This window comes from Anomaloglossus baeobatrachus, chromosome 1 (assembly GCF_048569485.1).
Source record: "Anomaloglossus baeobatrachus isolate aAnoBae1 chromosome 1, aAnoBae1.hap1, whole genome shotgun sequence".
NCBI classification, from domain to species: Eukaryota; Metazoa; Chordata; class Amphibia; order Anura; family Aromobatidae; genus Anomaloglossus; species Anomaloglossus baeobatrachus.
This window is the reverse complement of record NC_134353.1, coordinates 173,435,230-173,454,575: the sequence shown is the minus strand read 5'-3', so window position 1 is coordinate 173,454,575 and position 19,346 is coordinate 173,435,230. Positions and strand designations below refer to the sequence as shown.

The 19,346-nt window shown below is 39.9% G+C and overlaps 1 protein-coding gene across 1 annotated transcript in view; it reads left to right on the top strand.

Moving 5' to 3' along the window:
* GALNTL6 (polypeptide N-acetylgalactosaminyltransferase like 6) overlaps positions 1–19,346 on the top strand; it is a 2,628,190-nt gene that overhangs the window by 2,186,991 nt on the left and 421,853 nt on the right. The window contains exon 7 of the mRNA XM_075347205.1: positions 12,360–12,477. Coding sequence (XP_075203320.1) covers positions 12,360–12,477 — 118 coding nt within the window. The remainder of the gene's footprint in view (positions 1–12,359; positions 12,478–19,346) is intronic.

The following is a 19,346-nucleotide window of genomic DNA, read 5'->3' as shown; positions in this document are numbered from 1 at the left end:
CTCACTTCAGTTGCTGCGTGGAGATCACAGGAGCGGCGGTGTTCTACGGCTGCTCCTGTCAGCTTCATGTAGCAGAGCTGAATGTGTCGTGGGACCTCGTGAGAATTACGTCGGACCTGGAGGAGTATTTGGGGATTTTAATATAGTGGTGAAAGAGGGTGGGTTTTTTTGTCTTTTATTCCAAATAAAAGATTTTTTCAGGTGTATGTGTTTATTTACTTTCAATCACAGGTTAATCACTAAGGGTGTCTCAGTCGCCTGCCATGATTAACCTAGGACTTAGTGGCAGCTATGCGCTGCCATTAACTCCTTATTACCCCGATTGCCACTGCACCAGGGCAATTCGGGATGAGTCGGGTAGATTCCCGGGACTGTCACATCTAATGGATGCGGCAATTATGGGTGGCTGCTGGCTGATATTTTTAGGCTGGGGGGCTCCCCATAACGTGGGGTTCCCCATCCTGAGAATACCAGCCTTCAGCCGTGTGGCTTTATCTTGGCTGATATCAAAATTTGGGGGGATCGTACGCCGGTTTTTTAAATTATTTATTTATTATTTTACTGCACTACATAGACCCGCCCACCAGTGGCTGTCATTATTTGCAGTGAGATAGCTGTCATTCAGCATGGGGGCGCATCTGAATGCAACCAATCATAGGCACTAGTGGGCGGGGAAAGCAGGGAATACGAGATGGAATAATGAGCGGCCGGCATTTTCAAAAGCAGGAGAAGCCGCCGGAGCTTTGTCGTGCAGCGCCGTGTCGGTGATCGGTCAATGATCGGTGAGTATGAGAGAGGGGGGGAAGACAGACAGAGAAAGAGACCAAAAGATCTGCCTTCTGTTTGTCAAAAAAGCGATTTATGGAGCTGCTAACTACTACTGGACACTGTGTTCAGCTCTTTTAAGGACTATTTATTAGTTGAAACTAAGAACACTCTCCTACACATACACTGTGTGCAGAATTATTAGGCAAATGAGTATTTTGATCACATGATAATTTTTATACATGTTGTTCTACTCCAAGCTGTATAGGCTTGACAGCCAACTACCAATTAAGTAAATCAGGTGATGTGCATCTCTTTAATGAGGAGGGGTGTGGTGTAATGACATCAACACCCTATATAAGGTGTACTTAATTATTAGGCAACTTACCTTCCTTTGGCAAAATGGGTCAGAAGAGAGATTTGAAAGGCTCTAAAAAGTCCAAAAATTGTGAGATGTCTTGCAGAGGGGTGCAGCAGTCTTGAAATTGCCAAACATTTGAAGCGTGATCACCAAACAATCAAGCATTTCATAGCAAATAGCCAGCAGGGTCGCAAGAAGCGTGTTGGGCAAAAAAGGTGCAAAATTGAATTGAAAAAGGCCCATGAATTGAGGAAAATCAAGTGTGAAGCTGCCAAGATGCCATTTGCTGCCAGTTTGGCCATATTTCAGAGCTGCAACATTACTGGAGTATCAAAAAGCACAAGGTGTGCCATACTCAAGGACATGGCTAAGGAAAGGAAGGCTGAAAAATGACCACTTTTGAACAAGAAACATAGGATAAAACATCAAGACTGGGCCAAGAAATTTCTTAAGACTGATTGTTCAAAGGTTTTATGGACTGATGAAATGACAGTGACTCTTGATGGGCCAGATGGATTGGCCAGAGGCTGGATCATTAAAGGCAGAGAGCTCCACTCTGAATCAGACACCAGCAAGGGGGAGGTGGGGTACTGGTATGGGCTGGTATCATCAAAGATGAACGTTTGGACCTTTTCGGGTTGAGTATGGAGTTTTTCAATTCCCAGACCTACTGCCAGTTTCTGGAAAACAACTTCTTCAAGCAGTGGTAAAGGAAGAAGTTGGTATCGTTCAAGAAAAACATGAATTTCATGCAGGACAATTCTCCATCACATGCATCCAATGACTCCACAGCGTGGCTGGCTAGTAAAGGTCTAAAAAATTAAAAAATAATGACATGATTCCCTTGTTCACCTGATCTGAACCCAATAGAGAACCTCTGGTCCCTCATAAAAGGTGAGATCTACAGGGATGGAAAACAGTACACCTCTTGGAAGAGTGTCTGGGAGGCTGTAGTGGCTATTGCACGCAATGTTGATCATAAACAGATCAAGCAACTAACAGAATCTATGGATGGTAGGCTGTTGAGTGTCATCATAAAGAAAGGTGGCAATATTGGTCACTAATTTTTTGGAGTTTTGTTTTTGCATGTTAGAAATGTTTATTTCTAAATTTTCTGCAGTTATATTGGTTTAGCTGGTTAAAATAAACAAGTGAGATGGAAATAAATTTGGTTTTTATCTGCACTGTAATAGTTACCTGCACAAGCAGACATCCTCTTAAGATAGCCAAATCTAAAAAAACCCCACTCCAACTTCCAAAAATGTTAAGCTATGATATTTATGAGTCTTTTGGGTTGATTGAGAACATAGTTGTTGATCAATAATAAAAAAAAATCCTCTAAAATACAACTTGCCTAATAATTCTGTACATGGTGTAGTACAGTCTATCTACACCACCATCTCCCTATGGCTGCGTGTTCACAAAATGGTCTCTGTCTTATATAGCACCTAAGATGCTGTACAGCCAAGCTAATCACAGTAACACCACAACCAAGATGGCTGCGACATTACTGTGAGGGCAAGCAACATCAGATGTGTTCATTGGCTGAAAAACAGGCGCCACTAAGTCAGAAATGAAAATGAAAGTATCGAAGCAAATACCATATTAGCCATGGGACAGCGAATACCTCGCACATCTGTCGGATACTGAATAGTGGCGAATACATTCGCTCATCCTTATTTATTACTCGTATATGAGGAGATAGGAAAAGGAGTGTCTGCTCACTATACATTTACAGCAGTTTATATCATTATCCTGACACAGAAAACACAGTTCATATTAGTTTTTTCTACCATACAGTTATTAGTAGTGTAATCATTTCGGAAATGTATTCAACGCCTGGCTTTGTTTTTATATGGTTTTGTGACAATATTACTTAATCAATCCTTTCCTATCTCTAGCCATGCATGGTTCACTTCGGGGTGAGCTACATTAAAGTTACTTTATATAAATATTCCATGATAACCTTCGAAAATTTTTACATTCAAATATTAAATAATTCATCGTATGAAATTCTCATAACAGGAACTAGCCCTTGACAAAAACCTTATTTTAAAAGAATATTGTACGGCTATGCATAATCATATGTTACAGACAGTATAGAGGAATGACAGCCATGCTGAGTCTGTGCTGCCATGGAGGACTTTAATTAGATAGGATTTCCTGTGGAGAAGGTTTTCTGATATTTCGACAAGTCTACAATCCTGGTTGCATCTCCCATATTTGACCAGGTCAAACCAGGGAGATGCAGCAAGGATTGTAGATTTGTCTAAATATCAGCAATCCTCCTCCACAGGATCTCCTATCTCATTAAAGTCATCTATGGTAGCACAGACCCAGCACAGCTTGTCCATCCTCTATTCATGTCTGTACCTCATGTCTACTTGTGTGTTTGCAGCAGGCCTACATTTCAAACTTTTACATTATTGTGTGGAACACAACCTTTGCTGGTGAGCTCACTACTGTTACCATATGTTTTGACTACATTAGGTAAGACCCTTTTTACTCCCTAGTGCTTTTATTGACAGAAAGAAACATACTTATTTAATCAAATCAATAGACATAATAATGAATACTGAAGAATTCTATAATGCTCATTTCTACAGGGTTTTACTATCTGGCTCCTTTGTCTCCATGTTGCCACAGGAACAGTCACCCAGTGTGATTCTGTTACTCAGCCAGACCTGAGGTCTGTTACTACTTTTTTCACATTCTGACAGGAAACTCAATGATGTCTCCTTATCTAGCCCCTTCCATTTTTGCTAGTAGTCTCAACTGTTAACTCAATCTCTCATTATTAACTCCCTTCTGTTGGGCAGAACACAACTTCATCACATAACAATGCAAATCATTATACACACAAATATCATAATGCATTATCGCAATACGCATGATGTCTTCAAGGTGGACATGGGCAGTATGTCCATTTTCTTACATTGTGAAGATGTATATTAACATAAAGCATTTTAACAGGTGGTGGACAAAATTCTGAAGCTAATTATCTCCATGGAAACAAAGTATATGGCTTTCCTGGCATTTATGAGTGAGACTAATTTGATTATTATACATATCTAGCTTACTTAATTATAGTTTAAAGCACCACTACAGCGATTTTTATATTTCACTGCTGGATTGTTGCCATAAATGTAAGTCCTCTGCCCCTTGTCCCCAGCTCCATGTCTTATACTCATCTGCCTTCACCTTTTTCCAGTACTGCTCCCATCAGTCTCTGGTGCTTTCTGACCTGAGGGCCGTTCTAGTGTTTAATGGAGCATGCCAGAGGTCACAACTCAATGCATCAGTAAGCCTCGTTCACGCTTTCATAGACTTGCATTGAGAACTTGAATCTTAACACTAGAAGTCCCAGAGAGGGGTCATTTAACATTTCTACCTTTGGAACCCAGAGACGGGTCGAATGACCTGAAGGATTTTAGCTGACATCCTATAATCACCGTCTTTTGTTCTGTAATTAAGGCCATTACAGTCACACCACAAGAGGTTGTTGTTTTCCATTGAGTATAGCCATTTAGTTTCTAGTTAGTTCTATTCAGTTTGGACTAAGGGTCATTTGACCCTCTTTCTGGACTTCAGAAGGGAGCTCAAAATTTCTGGGACTTCTAGTGTTAACTTATGACTTCTTGCCAATCAGAAGTTACAGGCACAGGGTAATGTCATTGGACCGGAGGGGCATCGAAAAACAATGAAGCCTGTGGCAGGTGAGTATATGACAGGGGGAAGGGGACTTTCATTTATAGCACCACTCCAACACTAAAAAAAAAAACAACTGGAGTAGTTATATAATGTTGTTACAGAAAGTAAAAAAAACCTTGTTATAGGTAATGTATATAACATTCAAATTAAACAAACTTGTTTCTATTCCCTAAAACTACATTTAAAATGGCATTTTATAAATATGCAAACATGCCATTTAAGTGACCAACAGTGTATCCTTTCTGTGGTTGTGAAGGTTTGCATTAAAGTTAGAACATGTTAACAATAAAAAATAAGACACAGGAGTAGCTTGAAGATATTTGACATTCTGTAAGACTGCCAAAGTCATTGCCCTTGATTGTCATCTGTGCACTGTTCCCTGTCAGTTTTATCCCAAGAACTATTGCAAACTTGACAAGGAATGTCACCAAGATCAGAGCATAATCAAAATATGATTGTACATGTTTCCAGCAGTCTCATTTATACTTGAGCCAGTACAGTTGGCGTAGAAGCAGACAAACCATTTAAATTATATTTGTCCTCTATACTGTTGATCTATTGACTAGAAGTCATATCACAGGAAGAAATTATTTTTCAGCAGTATTTCATTTATTGATCATCTGCTTTGCTGTCCCAAACCTATCATGGCAATGAACTAATAAGATACAAAGATGAAAAGAAAAAATATATTTGTGAAGACTATTAAACTGAATTTCTATGTAGATATAAAAGACCTATGTCTCATGCAGTCATGTTTTCATTCAAAGTGCTATCTGAACAAAAAATCGTATCACACTGGACCAATGTTATTCAATGAGGCAGTGAACATGTCTGTATTTTTCCTCAGTTTGAGGAATGAAAACATAGACTGAGAATTGTCAGCGTACGCTCAACACTTACGGAGAAATGGAAGCACTGACTCTGAGTCTAGGAGAACACAGAAGGGTTTTCTGAATAGTTAAACAGAAGATCATCTGCTCTGCAAAGGCTTTGCCAAACACGGAACGCCACTTATATTGGTAACATGGAAATTTGAAATCTTTTGAAGGTCATAAAAAAATACTTATTTTTTCTTTAACAACAAGGTGTGGAGATACATTGGTCAGAGGTGCTCTCATTCACTGGCCAGTTTGTCATTAGAAAGACTGCATGGACTATGGTGCATCCCACTGAACAGCCAAACTCCTTCCCCTTAGGCAAACTACTCAGACAACATGGGGTGAGGGTACCACACTCCGGTAAGACTTAATTTTATTACCAGCAGAATACAGCATGTAGTACATTGCCAGTAAGAACACAAGATGGTGCAACTAACAGTCTCACCCTTCCACTTCATGGGGTAGGCCTCTGTAATGGTAACGTCATTAAGTCTACTATAGTTAACAGCAGAGAGTGTTCTTGTTCTTTTTGGGCACCAACATTACTTTGGAAGCCCAAGGGAAATTGGATGGAACTATGACCACCATATTAAACATGTAATCCATCTCTGCCTTCATCATTGCCAACACTGGAGATATAACCCATTTGAGTGTAGTAGTTTCCCCTATGTTGACATGATGCTTAACCATGTGTGTCAAACTTCTGTCCACAGACATATTCTTGAAATCTGACAGTATGGTTGTAAAACTGTTGTTGTCTTTCTTGAGATACTTTAAAATTCCCATTGGCTAAGGGTATAAGGTACCTTACATTTTCTCTAAACTGTTGGACATAATACAGAATGGGAACCTCTCATGTTGGGAAGGTGGCATTGCAACACTTTTGTAGAATCTACAAAGACCCTAATACATTTTGACTGTTTAGCAATTCGAACAGGGAGATCCCAGCAGGTGAATTGGAGCTGTTGCTGGTTTTTCTCCCAGTCTCTCCCTCAAACTTCACATACTGGCTAGTTAAATGTTCGAGCTTTCCATTAAAGTGCTCACACAGCCCATTAGTTTTTGGGTGGTGCTGTGCATAAGGAGACCATGTTTCTTCCCGAGGGTTTGAATCAGCTCACTTTGGAACTTGGCCCCCTGGTCAGTCAATATCTTCTGCAGAAACCCTACTAGACTAAAGATGTCCAGTTGAGCTTCAGCCACGTGCAATGATTCTGGTTAATGGAGGGCAAAGTCGACCAGGATGAGGATACATTTTTTTTCTCACTGTGGTCTGGGTTAACTAAGGGGCCTACAAAGTTGAGGGCAACCCTTTGGAATGGTTCACCTATCAAGGGCCTCGATTGGAGTTGGGCACAACAGGTTGCTTCAACCATTCATTGACACACCGAACAAAAGACTTGGTATTTAAGTCTCTTGTGAGTGACTGTTGGCCAAAAAAAACTACTCAGCAGGCAGGCCCAGGTATTTATGGCCCCTTGTGCCCAGCTGCAGGGACATCATGGGCCAATATTAATTAATATTCAGCTGGGTCAGGTAGAAACATATCTCACAACTTTACAGACCTAACAAAGTAAATTTTTGCAGTTTCATACAATTAAATATGTGTGTGGGGCCCAGTTTCAGTGCTGGCACTAGGGCCTCTCAGCTCCAAAGCCCCATAAAGGCCACATTGTCTGTTGCCATTGATGGTACACCAATGATGATGAAATAAAGACACATGTTTCTATAAGCTTGCGTGGAAGAATATATGAAAATCCCACAAGCAAGAATTTAAATACTTTTGGCTGGCTACAAAAAGCATTTACTAGCTGAGATACTTGCCATAGGGTGTGCTACTAGGTACTAACCATATAGGGTACACAATCTTTTGCATTATCCCATTTTCCTTTTTGTTAATTTAAAAATGTAAAAAATGAAAATACATTTTTTTCCTAAACTACAAAGGAAATGTGTAATCTTTAACTTTATGCTTTCAAGAGATCTTTTTATCATCAATTTACTTTTCACAATAACAGTAATTTTAACCAGTGGTGCCAAAACTTTTGCTTACCACTGTACTAGAGGGATCCTTACAGGGCCTTCATCTTTTTAACATATTCTTTAATGACCTTGTAGAGAGCGTATAGAGTAGAATTTCTATATTTGCAGAAGATATTACACACTTCAACCTAATTAAAGGGAACCTGTCAGGTCCAATATTCACCCAGAACCACGAGCAGTGGTTGGAGAGCACACTCAACTTGTAGTGACCAATGCCAGTCAGTTGCTTCCAAGACTAGGGCTGAGCGGATCTGGACTATAAAAGTCCAGATCTGCGCGGTTTCAACACTATCTGGGCTCCGGACCCAGGCCCGGAATTCTTGGTGCACACTCCGGATTTGGGAATTAAAGTGAAAATAAACTAAAGAAGAAATAAGTGAGAGTTTCATACTTACTGAGACTCAGTGTCATGGCGGCACACTGCTTCCGGGTAGCGCATTCACTTCCTGTACTGTGCTTTGGATACACACAGCTTTCCATGTTTTCCCCGCCCACCGGCTGTCCTTTCATATGTGATTGGTTGCAGGTTGACACACCCCCAGCCTGTGATAGTCTCTGCTGCTGTCATCGCTAGGCTACGCTCAGAGCTGGTAGTCTGAGATGTAGCAGAGCTGGATGTGTCATTGTTGGACCTCGTGTGGATTACACCGGAGCTGCAGGGTGTTGGGGGTTAATAAAGTGGTGAAGAAGGGTGTGTTTTGTACTTTATTCTAAATAAAGGATTTTTCTCTGTGTTTGTGTTTATTTACATTCACTTACAGGTTTGTGATACAGGTATTTCATAGACGCCTGTGCCATCACATACCTAGGGTTTGGTAGCAGCTGTGCACTGCTATTATCCTCTTATTACCCCAATTGTCCCTACACCAGACCAACGGGAAGTACCGATAATGTACCGGGATTGTCACATCTAATCGATGCGGCAACACCGGGCGGCTGCGGGCTGAGAACACCAGCCCCCAGCTGGCATTATCATAGCTGAGGATGAAAATTGGGGGGGACCGCAAGTCGTTTTTTAAATTATTTAACAAAAGAAAAGCCGTATGCGGTTCCTCTTCTTTTGATAAACAGCCAAGATAAGCACAGGACTGGGGCTGCAGCCTGCTTATCTGTGCTGGGTGTCAGAATACGATTTCAGACAATTTCAGCACCAAATGTGCACCTCCTGACAAAAAACAGCGGCAAAAACCAAGGCAAAAAAAAGCGGCAAAACACCGCGTTTTTTTGCCAGGAGGTGTAGATTGGAAGCAGGAAGTTGGTGTAAAAATTTCTGCACCAAATTTGCATCCCTTGGACCAAAAATGAAAAAAAAAAAAAATTCTGCCAGCAGGTGGAAATTTGGTGCTGAAATGTGGTGCGGATGATTTCAGCACCAAATGGGCACCTCCTGGCAAAAAAGCGACAAAAAAATGAGCAAAAAACATCAAAACACTGCGGGTTTTTTTGCCAGGAGGTGTAGATTGGATGCAGGAATACGATGTAAAAATTTCAGCACCAAATTTGCATCTCTTGGCAAAAAAACCCCTGCGATTTTCTGCTAGGAGATGCAGTTCTGTGAACTCAGTGATCTCCACCTGAGGTCAGGTTACCTGCGACCACAGGTGAAGAAACGTGGGAACCTCCAGCTGTGACCGCAAATGACCTGAGTGACGTCATTGCTCATTGCGCAGCTCATTCATTCTCTGCAGCTCACGGTGAGTGGTCGTTCTCTATGGCCTCGCCCTGTGATATTCAGATGTAGCTGAACTGAAGCAGCGTGGGACCTCGTGTGGATTACGCCGGAGCTGGAGGGCTGTGTTAGGAGTTGATAAAGTGGTTAAGGAGGGTGTGTATTTGTACTTTATTCCAAATAAAGGATTTTTCTCTGTGTCTGTTTATTTACTTTAATTTTTACTTTAATTTACAGGTTGTGATGCAGGTATCTCATAGATTCCTGTGCCATCACAACCTTTGGTTTAGTAGCAGCTGCGCACTGCTATTAACACATTATTACCCTGATTGGCACCGCAGCAGGCCAACAGGAAGGGCCGGTATCGCACCGGGATTGTCACATCTAATAGAAAACCAGCCCCCAGTCGCCATTATCTTGGCTGGGGATGAAAATTGGGGGGGACCACATGTCTTTTTTTATTATTCATTTAATAAAAAAAAAGCCACAGACCGGGATCACACTTGCGAGGGACTTGCAAGAGTCTGCCATGGCATCACCCGGCAAAGCCTAGCACGTGTGACTGAGGGAACTGGATGCACAGCACAGATACAGCCAGACAGCTGGGGTTGCAGGTGCGGGTTATATCTGTGCTGCTGATTGTTTTATTTGTTTATTTTTACCACGATACTGACTGGCCGAAACTTTCCTCACCCACCGGCCGTCCTGCCGCCTGTGATTAGTTGCAGTCAGGTGACACACTTCTACTCAGGGTGGGGGCACGTCTACTTGCAACCAATTACACGCACTGGTGGGCGGGCAAAGTAGTGAATATTGAATTGTCGGCTCCGGAAGGTAAAAGTGTGACCCGGAAGGAGTTTGCCTCCATGACCCGCCTCCGTGAGTATACCGCGCGTGCTTCTTCCCCCATATCACCTCCACAGAATTTTTTAATCTCCGGATTCTGGTGCACATTGACTTATATGGGCACCGGATTCCGGAGCAGATCGGACTTATTTTTAAATCTGTCAGTGATCTGCCGGTCCCGGTTTTTGGGGCGTTTGATCAGCTCTATCCAAGACAAATAAAATAATGGAATCCATTAAAATAGGCATAGACACTCATGATAACAACAAAATTTTGCTTCTATACAAGTGAGTTTGGTAAAATGATGGCTAAGGGATGATCTTAGACTGCACAAGTATGAGAGGGTGCAGCACAGAGATCTTTCTAATTACCTTTTAAAAACCAGGGTTGCAACAGTAACAAGGGTGCATCCCCTACGTCTAAAGTAAAGAAGGTTTAATCATAATCACACATGGTAATTTTTTACTGTATCGTATAATATGGGGGCAGACATTAAAATATGGGCTAAACACTAATATAAGTACAACGTCAAAAGAAAAAGAAAAAAACGATCAAATGCCCAATTGCTGCAAAAGTTGTAAAGTTTCTTAACAAGCATAAATTATATGACAAGGACTGGGTGGATGGTCATACATAAAGCAGATAATGATTTAAAAACAAGGATCAGGATCCATCCACCAGTTAAGATAATTATAATTGACAAGGACTGGGTGGATGTGCATAAATATAGCAGAAAATGAATTAAAAACAAGGATCAGGACCCATCCACCAGATAAGATATTGATATATAGATATTTGCAGAGAATAGCTAGATGTATTACACAAAACTGCCACAAGAGGTCACTAGCATCCCATAGGTGGAACTATAGCGTAGCTAGAGTCAAGGCGCATACAAAATTAACCAGAGTTAGCTATACAAACATTTAGAATAACAGTTGACTAAGATAAATCACATTACTGAAACGCGCGTCGGGTGTTAGGCTTCTTGACCTGTTCTGCCACCCCGCTACACCTGACCTGAAGTCCTCCCTCCATTGTACGTTGGCTCCCTATCTTATGTCCAGATATGTTATTCTAATTGTTTGTATAGGAAACTTTGATTACTTTTGTATGTACCTTGGCTCTAGCTGCGCTATAGTTCCACCTATGGGATGCTATTGACCTCTTGTGGCAATTTTGTGTAATACATCCAGTTATTCTCTGCAACTATATTATCTTTTCCAGTGGATGGGTCCTGATCCTTGTTTTTAAATCATTATCTCCCTTATGTATGCACATCTACCGAGTCCTTGTCATTTATAATTTATGCTTGTTATTAAACGTTACAACTTTTGCAGTAATTGGGCATTTGATCATGTTTTTCTTTTTCTTTTGATGATGGGATAATAGTTAATTCACTACAAACTTTTAAGGAGGGCCTGGATGACATTCTTGAAAAGTATATGAGTACTATATTTCCATAACTTCCATTACACCGCCTACAGTTTTTTAATCTTGGAGGGGTTTCTTGCGTTATCAGTCAAAAAAAGCTGAAGAATAATGCTTTTATTGTTGCTGTTGCAGAAATCATACAAGTAATGCAATCTATATTTAAAAAGGTGTTACTATGAATGTGAGTTACTGAACTACCATTGTTTGTAGCTTTTTTAGAAAACCATTTGTATTTTATTTTACTAATGTCAAAAAAAGTCAAAATTTTATATCCATCGTTTTGAGAATTCGGTTTAGATATTTTGTTAGATAGGATTTTATTGCATTTTTTTCTAGGATATTCAATTAGGTCTATCAAGATTAACCTATCCATTATTTGATCCTATGTAGTAATAATGTTTTCCTAGACTCCACTAATTTTTCTATTGTCAGTGTAAGAATTCATGCAGATGGACACAGAACCTGTAAGTCCATATTTTTTATGCATAGAGACAATCTCCTCTATATACATTGCAATGATCTGGTATTCTATAGGATGCCCTATCCCACTTACCACTTTAAAGTATTTGCACTAACCAAATAATATTAACTATTATACTTTTTTTATGAATATTCTTAATTTAATTAACTTCTTTCCATGTTTTTTGCACCTTAGATCACCAGTTATGGCTGGCGGATTGTTTGCAGTTGATCGTAAATGGTTTTGGGAATTAGGAGGCTATGATCCTGGTTTAGAAATCTGGGGAGGAGAGCAATATGAAATTTCTTTTAAGGTAAGAACAGCAAAAATCAAAATATAGAAATTACTTGAATTCTACTTGTAATGTGTTAAAGGGAATTTGTCAATAAATTTCTGGTACCCAATCTGAGAGAAGCATAAAATAGAAACAAAGTCCCTGAGTCCAGTAATGTGTAACTTAGTAGGCTGCTTGCTATAGTTTTGATAAAATAACAGTTTTATCAGTAGGAGATCAGTAGGGGTCTAGTAAACCTACTGCCATGTAGTCCTCCATATTTATTAAGCTTTTCATAACTCTACACCCACAATTAATTCCCAGATTTTTTTTTCTCTGCAAAGTGTGTGCAAAAAAAACTGTTGGGCTGGTTTGAGAATGGGTTCAATGAGTTCAGAAATCTTGACCTGGTAGAAGACCTAGAAGTTCTACAGCTGAAAAAAACAATGATTTTATGAAAATTACAGCATGCAGGCTAGCTAGTGATACATTGCTGATATAAGAGTTTCTGCCTGTCTTTTGTGCTGTTCTCAGATATGGTAGGAAACATCTGGTGACAGATTCTCTTTAATTACACGTTTTTACAGACTTCATTAATGTACACCGATAGGCTATAATAATAAAACACCTCGGTCTAATTTTGTTGAGAATCACTTGTGTGAATAATATATCTTTGATCCATTGATGCTTGGATTGCATAAAACCTGTAGTATCTGACTCTAGAATGTCAGCAGCAAATCTTTTATGTAATGTAATTTCAAGGATAATAGTTTTTTTTTCATTGCATTCCAGAGCTTTTTAATTGATTTGAGATCTGGAAAATTTTGGAGGCCAAGTAAAAACCTTGAACTCATATTAATGTTCATCAAGCTATTCACTAGAGATGAGCGAAACCCCGGGCTCGAGGCTTAGGGTTCGGACTCGGAAAATGATATAAAAATCCCTGCGGTGAGTATCGCACTGTGCTTGTGTCTAAGTGATTACCTGCATTGTGCGCACTGCTGGAAGTGTTTGTTCATCGCAAATTAGGCTTTCTTTTAGCGTACTGAGGTGCTTTGGTCACGAAGAATTCATAAAAAAAAACACCACCCACCCACCTCCGTAAATGTTTTGCTTTAGGCCCATAGCAAACACTTCTGTAGCAAAGTGGCTGGTGGTTATTTTTTCAATTCTCCATGAACAAAACAGCTCAGTATGCTGAATAAAGCCTAATTTACAATGATCAAAGACTTCCCGCAGTGCGCACAATGCAGGTAATCACTCGGACACAAGCATAGCACGGTACTCACCACAGGGATTTTTACGTCATTTTCCGAGCCCGAACTCTGGGCCTCAAGCCTGAGGATCACTCATCTCTACTATTCATAAATAATTTTTGCATTGTGGGTAAGGGCAATTTCCTGCTAAATATGGCCACTGCTATTAGAAAATACCATGGTCACCAAGGGGTTGGATTTGCAATGGTTAAGTTCAGTAGGTGACACATCTCAAAGTAGCATTCATTGGAATTGCTTGGCTCAACACCTCCAAGAAGAATATTGACAACAAAATCACATTGCCACTGCCAACTTTCATTGTACATCATAGGGCCATCTCTTTCCTACATAAGCAATGTGAATGCACTTGGTTATCCATAAGATGCAAAAAAAGTGATTTATCAAGCCAGGCCACTTTCTTACATTGCACCAAGGTTCATTATGCTCAATTGGACAGAGGTCGAGATAGATATTCTGATCAGTCTGTGGCTCAACAGTCCATGTGCAAGAAGTTGTAATGCATTGTTCTGCTTCATAGTCAGTATTTTTGTTTCTGAAGCTTACTACATTAATTCTTTTATAGGATAAGAATAGAAGGGCTGGACTTTACCACAATCATACATTGATGAGTTGTAAACTTATGCCACTGTCTGTGGGCCACCAATTGCCCTTGCATTTACAACTTTTGATAGGTGATAAGGATGAGTAGATCAATCTGCTGAAAGTCGACATTAAGTAAAATTTCCTCAATTTAACAGGTCCCACAAATTCAAACACTCTACAATTTGTTTCATGATGATTGCAAAAAAAAAGTTTTTGTGACATTTCAAACACTTTTGTAGACTCAGACTGTAAGCTACTGACATTAGGAGCAGATGTATTATCATGCTCATAATGTGTTGCAGGTATAACATAACATAACATGATTTAGTGTAGCACATCATGGAAGACTATCACAGCCATAAAAAAAAAATCAAGGACTGGCAGAGAAGTGTCATTTTAAAATTTTACAGCACAATCATAGGAGGTCAAAGTAAACAGCTGATTGGAAATGAGCTAGGAAAAGTTTTAAATATTTTCATCGTGTACTACTGCAGCGCGAAAGCACTTTGAAAATAAAAAAGGTAGCCCAAAATTTAAGTGATATAAGTATACTTCATATCTGCATAGTCAATTTAAATATAAATTGAGCTGTGATATACAGTATACAGTGCTTCCTGGCTAGCAAGACAGGTAAGCCATATTATAATTATTTTTATTTATTTATTTTTTTAACACAAAATAATCCACAATTTAACCTTTTTATGATTGATAACTAATATTTACGTCATCGTCTGCGTCCCTGACCTTGATGCAGGCTCACATGCTGAGTCTGAATTTTTTACTGCAGTTGACAGCTGATAGAATCAGTCGTCAAATGCCTCTAAAGCTGGGTTCACACTAAGCGACAGCGACAACGACGTCGCTGTTACGTCAACATTTTCGGTGACGTAACAGCGACCTTGTAAGTCGCTGTTATGATCACTGCTTAGCTGTCAAACACAGCAGAAGCAGCGATCATAACGTCGCTGTGCTACATGTGCAGAGAGCAGGGAGCCGCGCTTAGCGCTGGCTCCTTGCTATCCTAGGTACAGTACACATCGGGTTAATTAACCCGATGTGTGCTGCAGCTACATGTCACAGTGCAGAGAGCAGGGAGCCGCGCTTAGCGCTGGCTCCTTGCTCTCCTAGGTACAGTACACATCGGGTTAATTAACCCGATGTGTGCTGCAGCTACATGTCACAGTGCAGAGAGCAGGGAGCCGTGCTTAGCGCTGGCTCCTTGCTATCCTAGGTACAGTACACATCGGGTTAATTAACCCGATGTGTGCTGCAGCTACATGTCACAGTGCAGAGAGCAGGGAGCCGCGCTTAGCGCTGGCTCCTTGCTATCCTAGGTACAGTACACATCGGGTTAATTAACCCGATGTGTGCTGCAGCTACATGTCACAGTGCAGAGAGCAAGGAGCCGCGCTTAGCGCTGGCTCCTTGCTCTCCTAGGTACAGTACACATCGGGTTAATTAACCCGATGTGTGCTGCAGCTACATGTCACAGTGCAGAGAGCAGGGAGCCGCGCGCACTGCTTAGCGCTGGCTCCTTGCTCTCCTTACTACAGTATACATCGGGTTAATTAACCCAATGTGTACTGCAGCCACATGTGCACAGAGCAGGAGCCGGCACTGGCAGCAAGAGGGGAGGCTGGTAACGAAGGTAAATATCGGGTAACCAGGGAAAGGTCTTCCCTTGGTTACCCGATGTTTACGCTGGTTACAGCTTACCGCAGCTGCCAGACGTCGGCTCCTGCTCTCTGCTCGCTTCATTTCATCGCTCTCTCGCTGTCACACACAGCGATGTGTGTGTCACATTGAGAGAGTGACGACCAAAAGATGAAGCTGGACATTCAGCAACGAACGGCGACCTCACAGCAGGGGCCAGGTCGTTGCTGGATGTCACACACAGCGACAGCGACGGGACGTCGCTGCAACATCACAGAAAATGGTGACGTAGCAGCGACGTCGTTGTCGCTGTGTGTGACACCAGCTTAACACCTGTGAGTAGATTGGGGATCTACCAGTGGCTGATAACTTGTTAAATGCCATTGTAAATCTCTGACAGTGGAATTTAACAAGTACTAACAGGAAGTACATCACTGATCCCTCTCATTAGTGCCATCATCATGTTATTGTGGGGTGCCAATGGGGTGTCTTATTAGCCATTGCGCAGCTGATGCAATCTATTCCTGTCATCATGATCCACCTGTGAATGGTGGCTCGTTCATAGGAGGTTGGGATTTCTGCTTATAGAGCAGTGTTGATGCACTGCTCTGTATAGTACAGGTGATTGGATGATCACAGCTTCAAGTCCTCTAATGAGAAGATTAAATCCAGTAAAAAGTAAAAAAAATAGAGCAGCAAAAATACAAATAAAACACAAATTCGTTTCCCAATCTATCAAAAGATAGAAGACATTAATCTGATTGGTAAATGATGTAAAAAATAAATCGAAAGGTCAAAACTACGTTTTTTTGTAGTCACAACATTGCATTAAAAAAATGCAAAAAGAGGTGATCCATACATTGTATCTACCCCAATATGGTATCATTAAAAATTAAATTTAGTTGAAACAGTTTTGGGATGCCATGTCACATTGGCAGAACCCCTGAAGTGGCAAAAAGCCCACCCCCATCAGTAATCCAATTTTACAAAGTACACCCTTCCATTTTTTCTTCAAGGGGTGCAGTGAGTATATTAACACTTTAGATGTCACAAAATGTTATAGTATTGTATGACAAAGAAAAAAGTATTACATTTTTGTAACTAAAATGTTGTTTTAACCCCATATTTCAAAATTTCACAAAGGGAATAGGTAGAAAAGTCAACATATTTCGTTACACAATTTTACCAAAATGTGGCAATACCCGCACGACAGGACTTGGGAGGGAAGGAGCGCAACTTCACTTTTGGAGCACTGATTTTATTTGATTAGCTTGCAGACTCCATTCCCAGGGACCCTATGTGCTAGAACAGCAGAAACCCCCTCAATAGATCACATTTTGGAAATTAATCCCCTCTGGGAATTAATCTAGTGACAATTTTGCCTATGGAAAATACCCATAGAGTTAAATGCAATACATGTTGCAGAATTAAAAATTGCATATAATTGGACAGCACTATTTTTTTTCTCTCTACCTCTCATTCTCCAGGGGCTGGCAGGCTCTGGTAGGCAGCAATTCCAAGTAAATTGTTTGGACTATCATTCATTAACTAACAGACCAGTACATTTTTGGTTAGCAGTACCCAATTGCACACCTTATTAATATTAGCACTGTCTAGGCGAGAAGTGTGTTACGATGCTGTTTTTATACACTGGATTCAGCTTAGGCCAGAGTTCGCAAGGTGGAGTTAATGGATATGTCATCTGTGTCTTCAGCAAAGTCTCCGCATTCAAAGCACCTTAAAATAATACAAAGTAATCCCCATACTATTATTAAATTATGTAGCACTAATATATTTAAAGGACTTTACAGTCAGAGTCTTTATTTAACATGTTTACAAATGTTCATGGCTATATCATGCAATATACGCTTTGACTTCAAAAAAATCTGTCAGTAACTTTCATCTCCTACCATATTATTTATATGTTCATGTAGAACTTTCAAAGACAAGTCCATCAATATCTTAACATGGCCAGTCTGTTCCTTCATTACTGAAACATCTACATTTGAATTTATATGCAAATTGCTATGGTAGATCTGAAGCCTCTGTCACTCCAGCTCTATTTACCCCTCATTATTGCCTTATTCTGCTTGAGGAAGGAGGAAGCAGCTCTGGGCAGGAACTAGAGCTGAAGCAACAGAGACTTTAGATTTACACCTTCATTTGCACATCATGTCCAACACTGATTTCTCAGTAATGGAGAAATGGACTGGCCATATAAAGGTTTTAATAGACTTGTCCTTGAAAGAGCTACTTCTGGATATAAATAGTTTTTAGGGGATAAAATCCTGCTGATAAATTTCTTTTTTTACTAGTTAATGGGCCAACATACAACATACGACATACAACACAACATAACAAGCATTGTAAACACAACATTCATTATGACATGTCGATTTGTCAAATTAACTATACAAAAAGCAATGCAGTACAAGAATATGTCTTTTATAAAATGGTGATGATGATCCTCAGTCAACCTTCATACATTTTTTTGTCATCAAGACGTATAGCTTTTTTGTATTATAGTAGCCATTTTAGCAAATAGTCTAAAAAATGACATTGGTTACAGAACTATTGTGGAAGTATTTATTTATTTGTTTTCACGAAAACATGTTTTGCCATTGTCTTTGTATGTCATAAACTTTTTTTCTGCCCTTAATTTAAAAGTTTTGCACACAATGAATATTAATTAAACATTTTCCTGTAATTCACCTGATAACTGGGGGCCCCTCCACTAGTACCATCTCCAATTAATTGGTCATTAATATCAAAGACTTCAATATAGCAGTAGTCAAGCGTGTCCACTTTCTCTCCATTTAAATCTATGAGCCTAACAGAGACAACCGAGTGTATCTATCATCTACATTAAGTAAAATAAATACTTTGTGCATGACCCTAATTTAAGCCCCATGATCTTATTCATCAAGCTATCTCTGTATTTACTTTGCTTTTCCAACCCATTGAATACGAGTGCCTGTCATTAATAAGGTTATTACCCAATTTTTATACAAACATTTGTATAATAGCTTGCTGCCAAAAACAGCCATTTTGCAAGATGTAGTAAACATCTGAATTTTGAAAAACATATTTTATGGACCACAAACATTGAGAGTAAGCACTCAGTAATGTCAGAATCAATCTGAGTGAAGAATTAATGTTTTTCTCTGTTAGTTTAAGCCCACAGACTTGCAATAATTATGTTTCGCTGGCCTGGTCATTGATCATAATTACCAGCCATAACTGTATGGCAGTTTAATTCATTTCTGTGTGAGTATATCATTATAGTATATTACTTGGTACACTAAATCAAAGTGACTGCAATAAAGTGACTGGATTTGCAATCATTATAATTATTTTCAGAGTATACTACACTTTCTATATTTTTTTGTTTGTCAA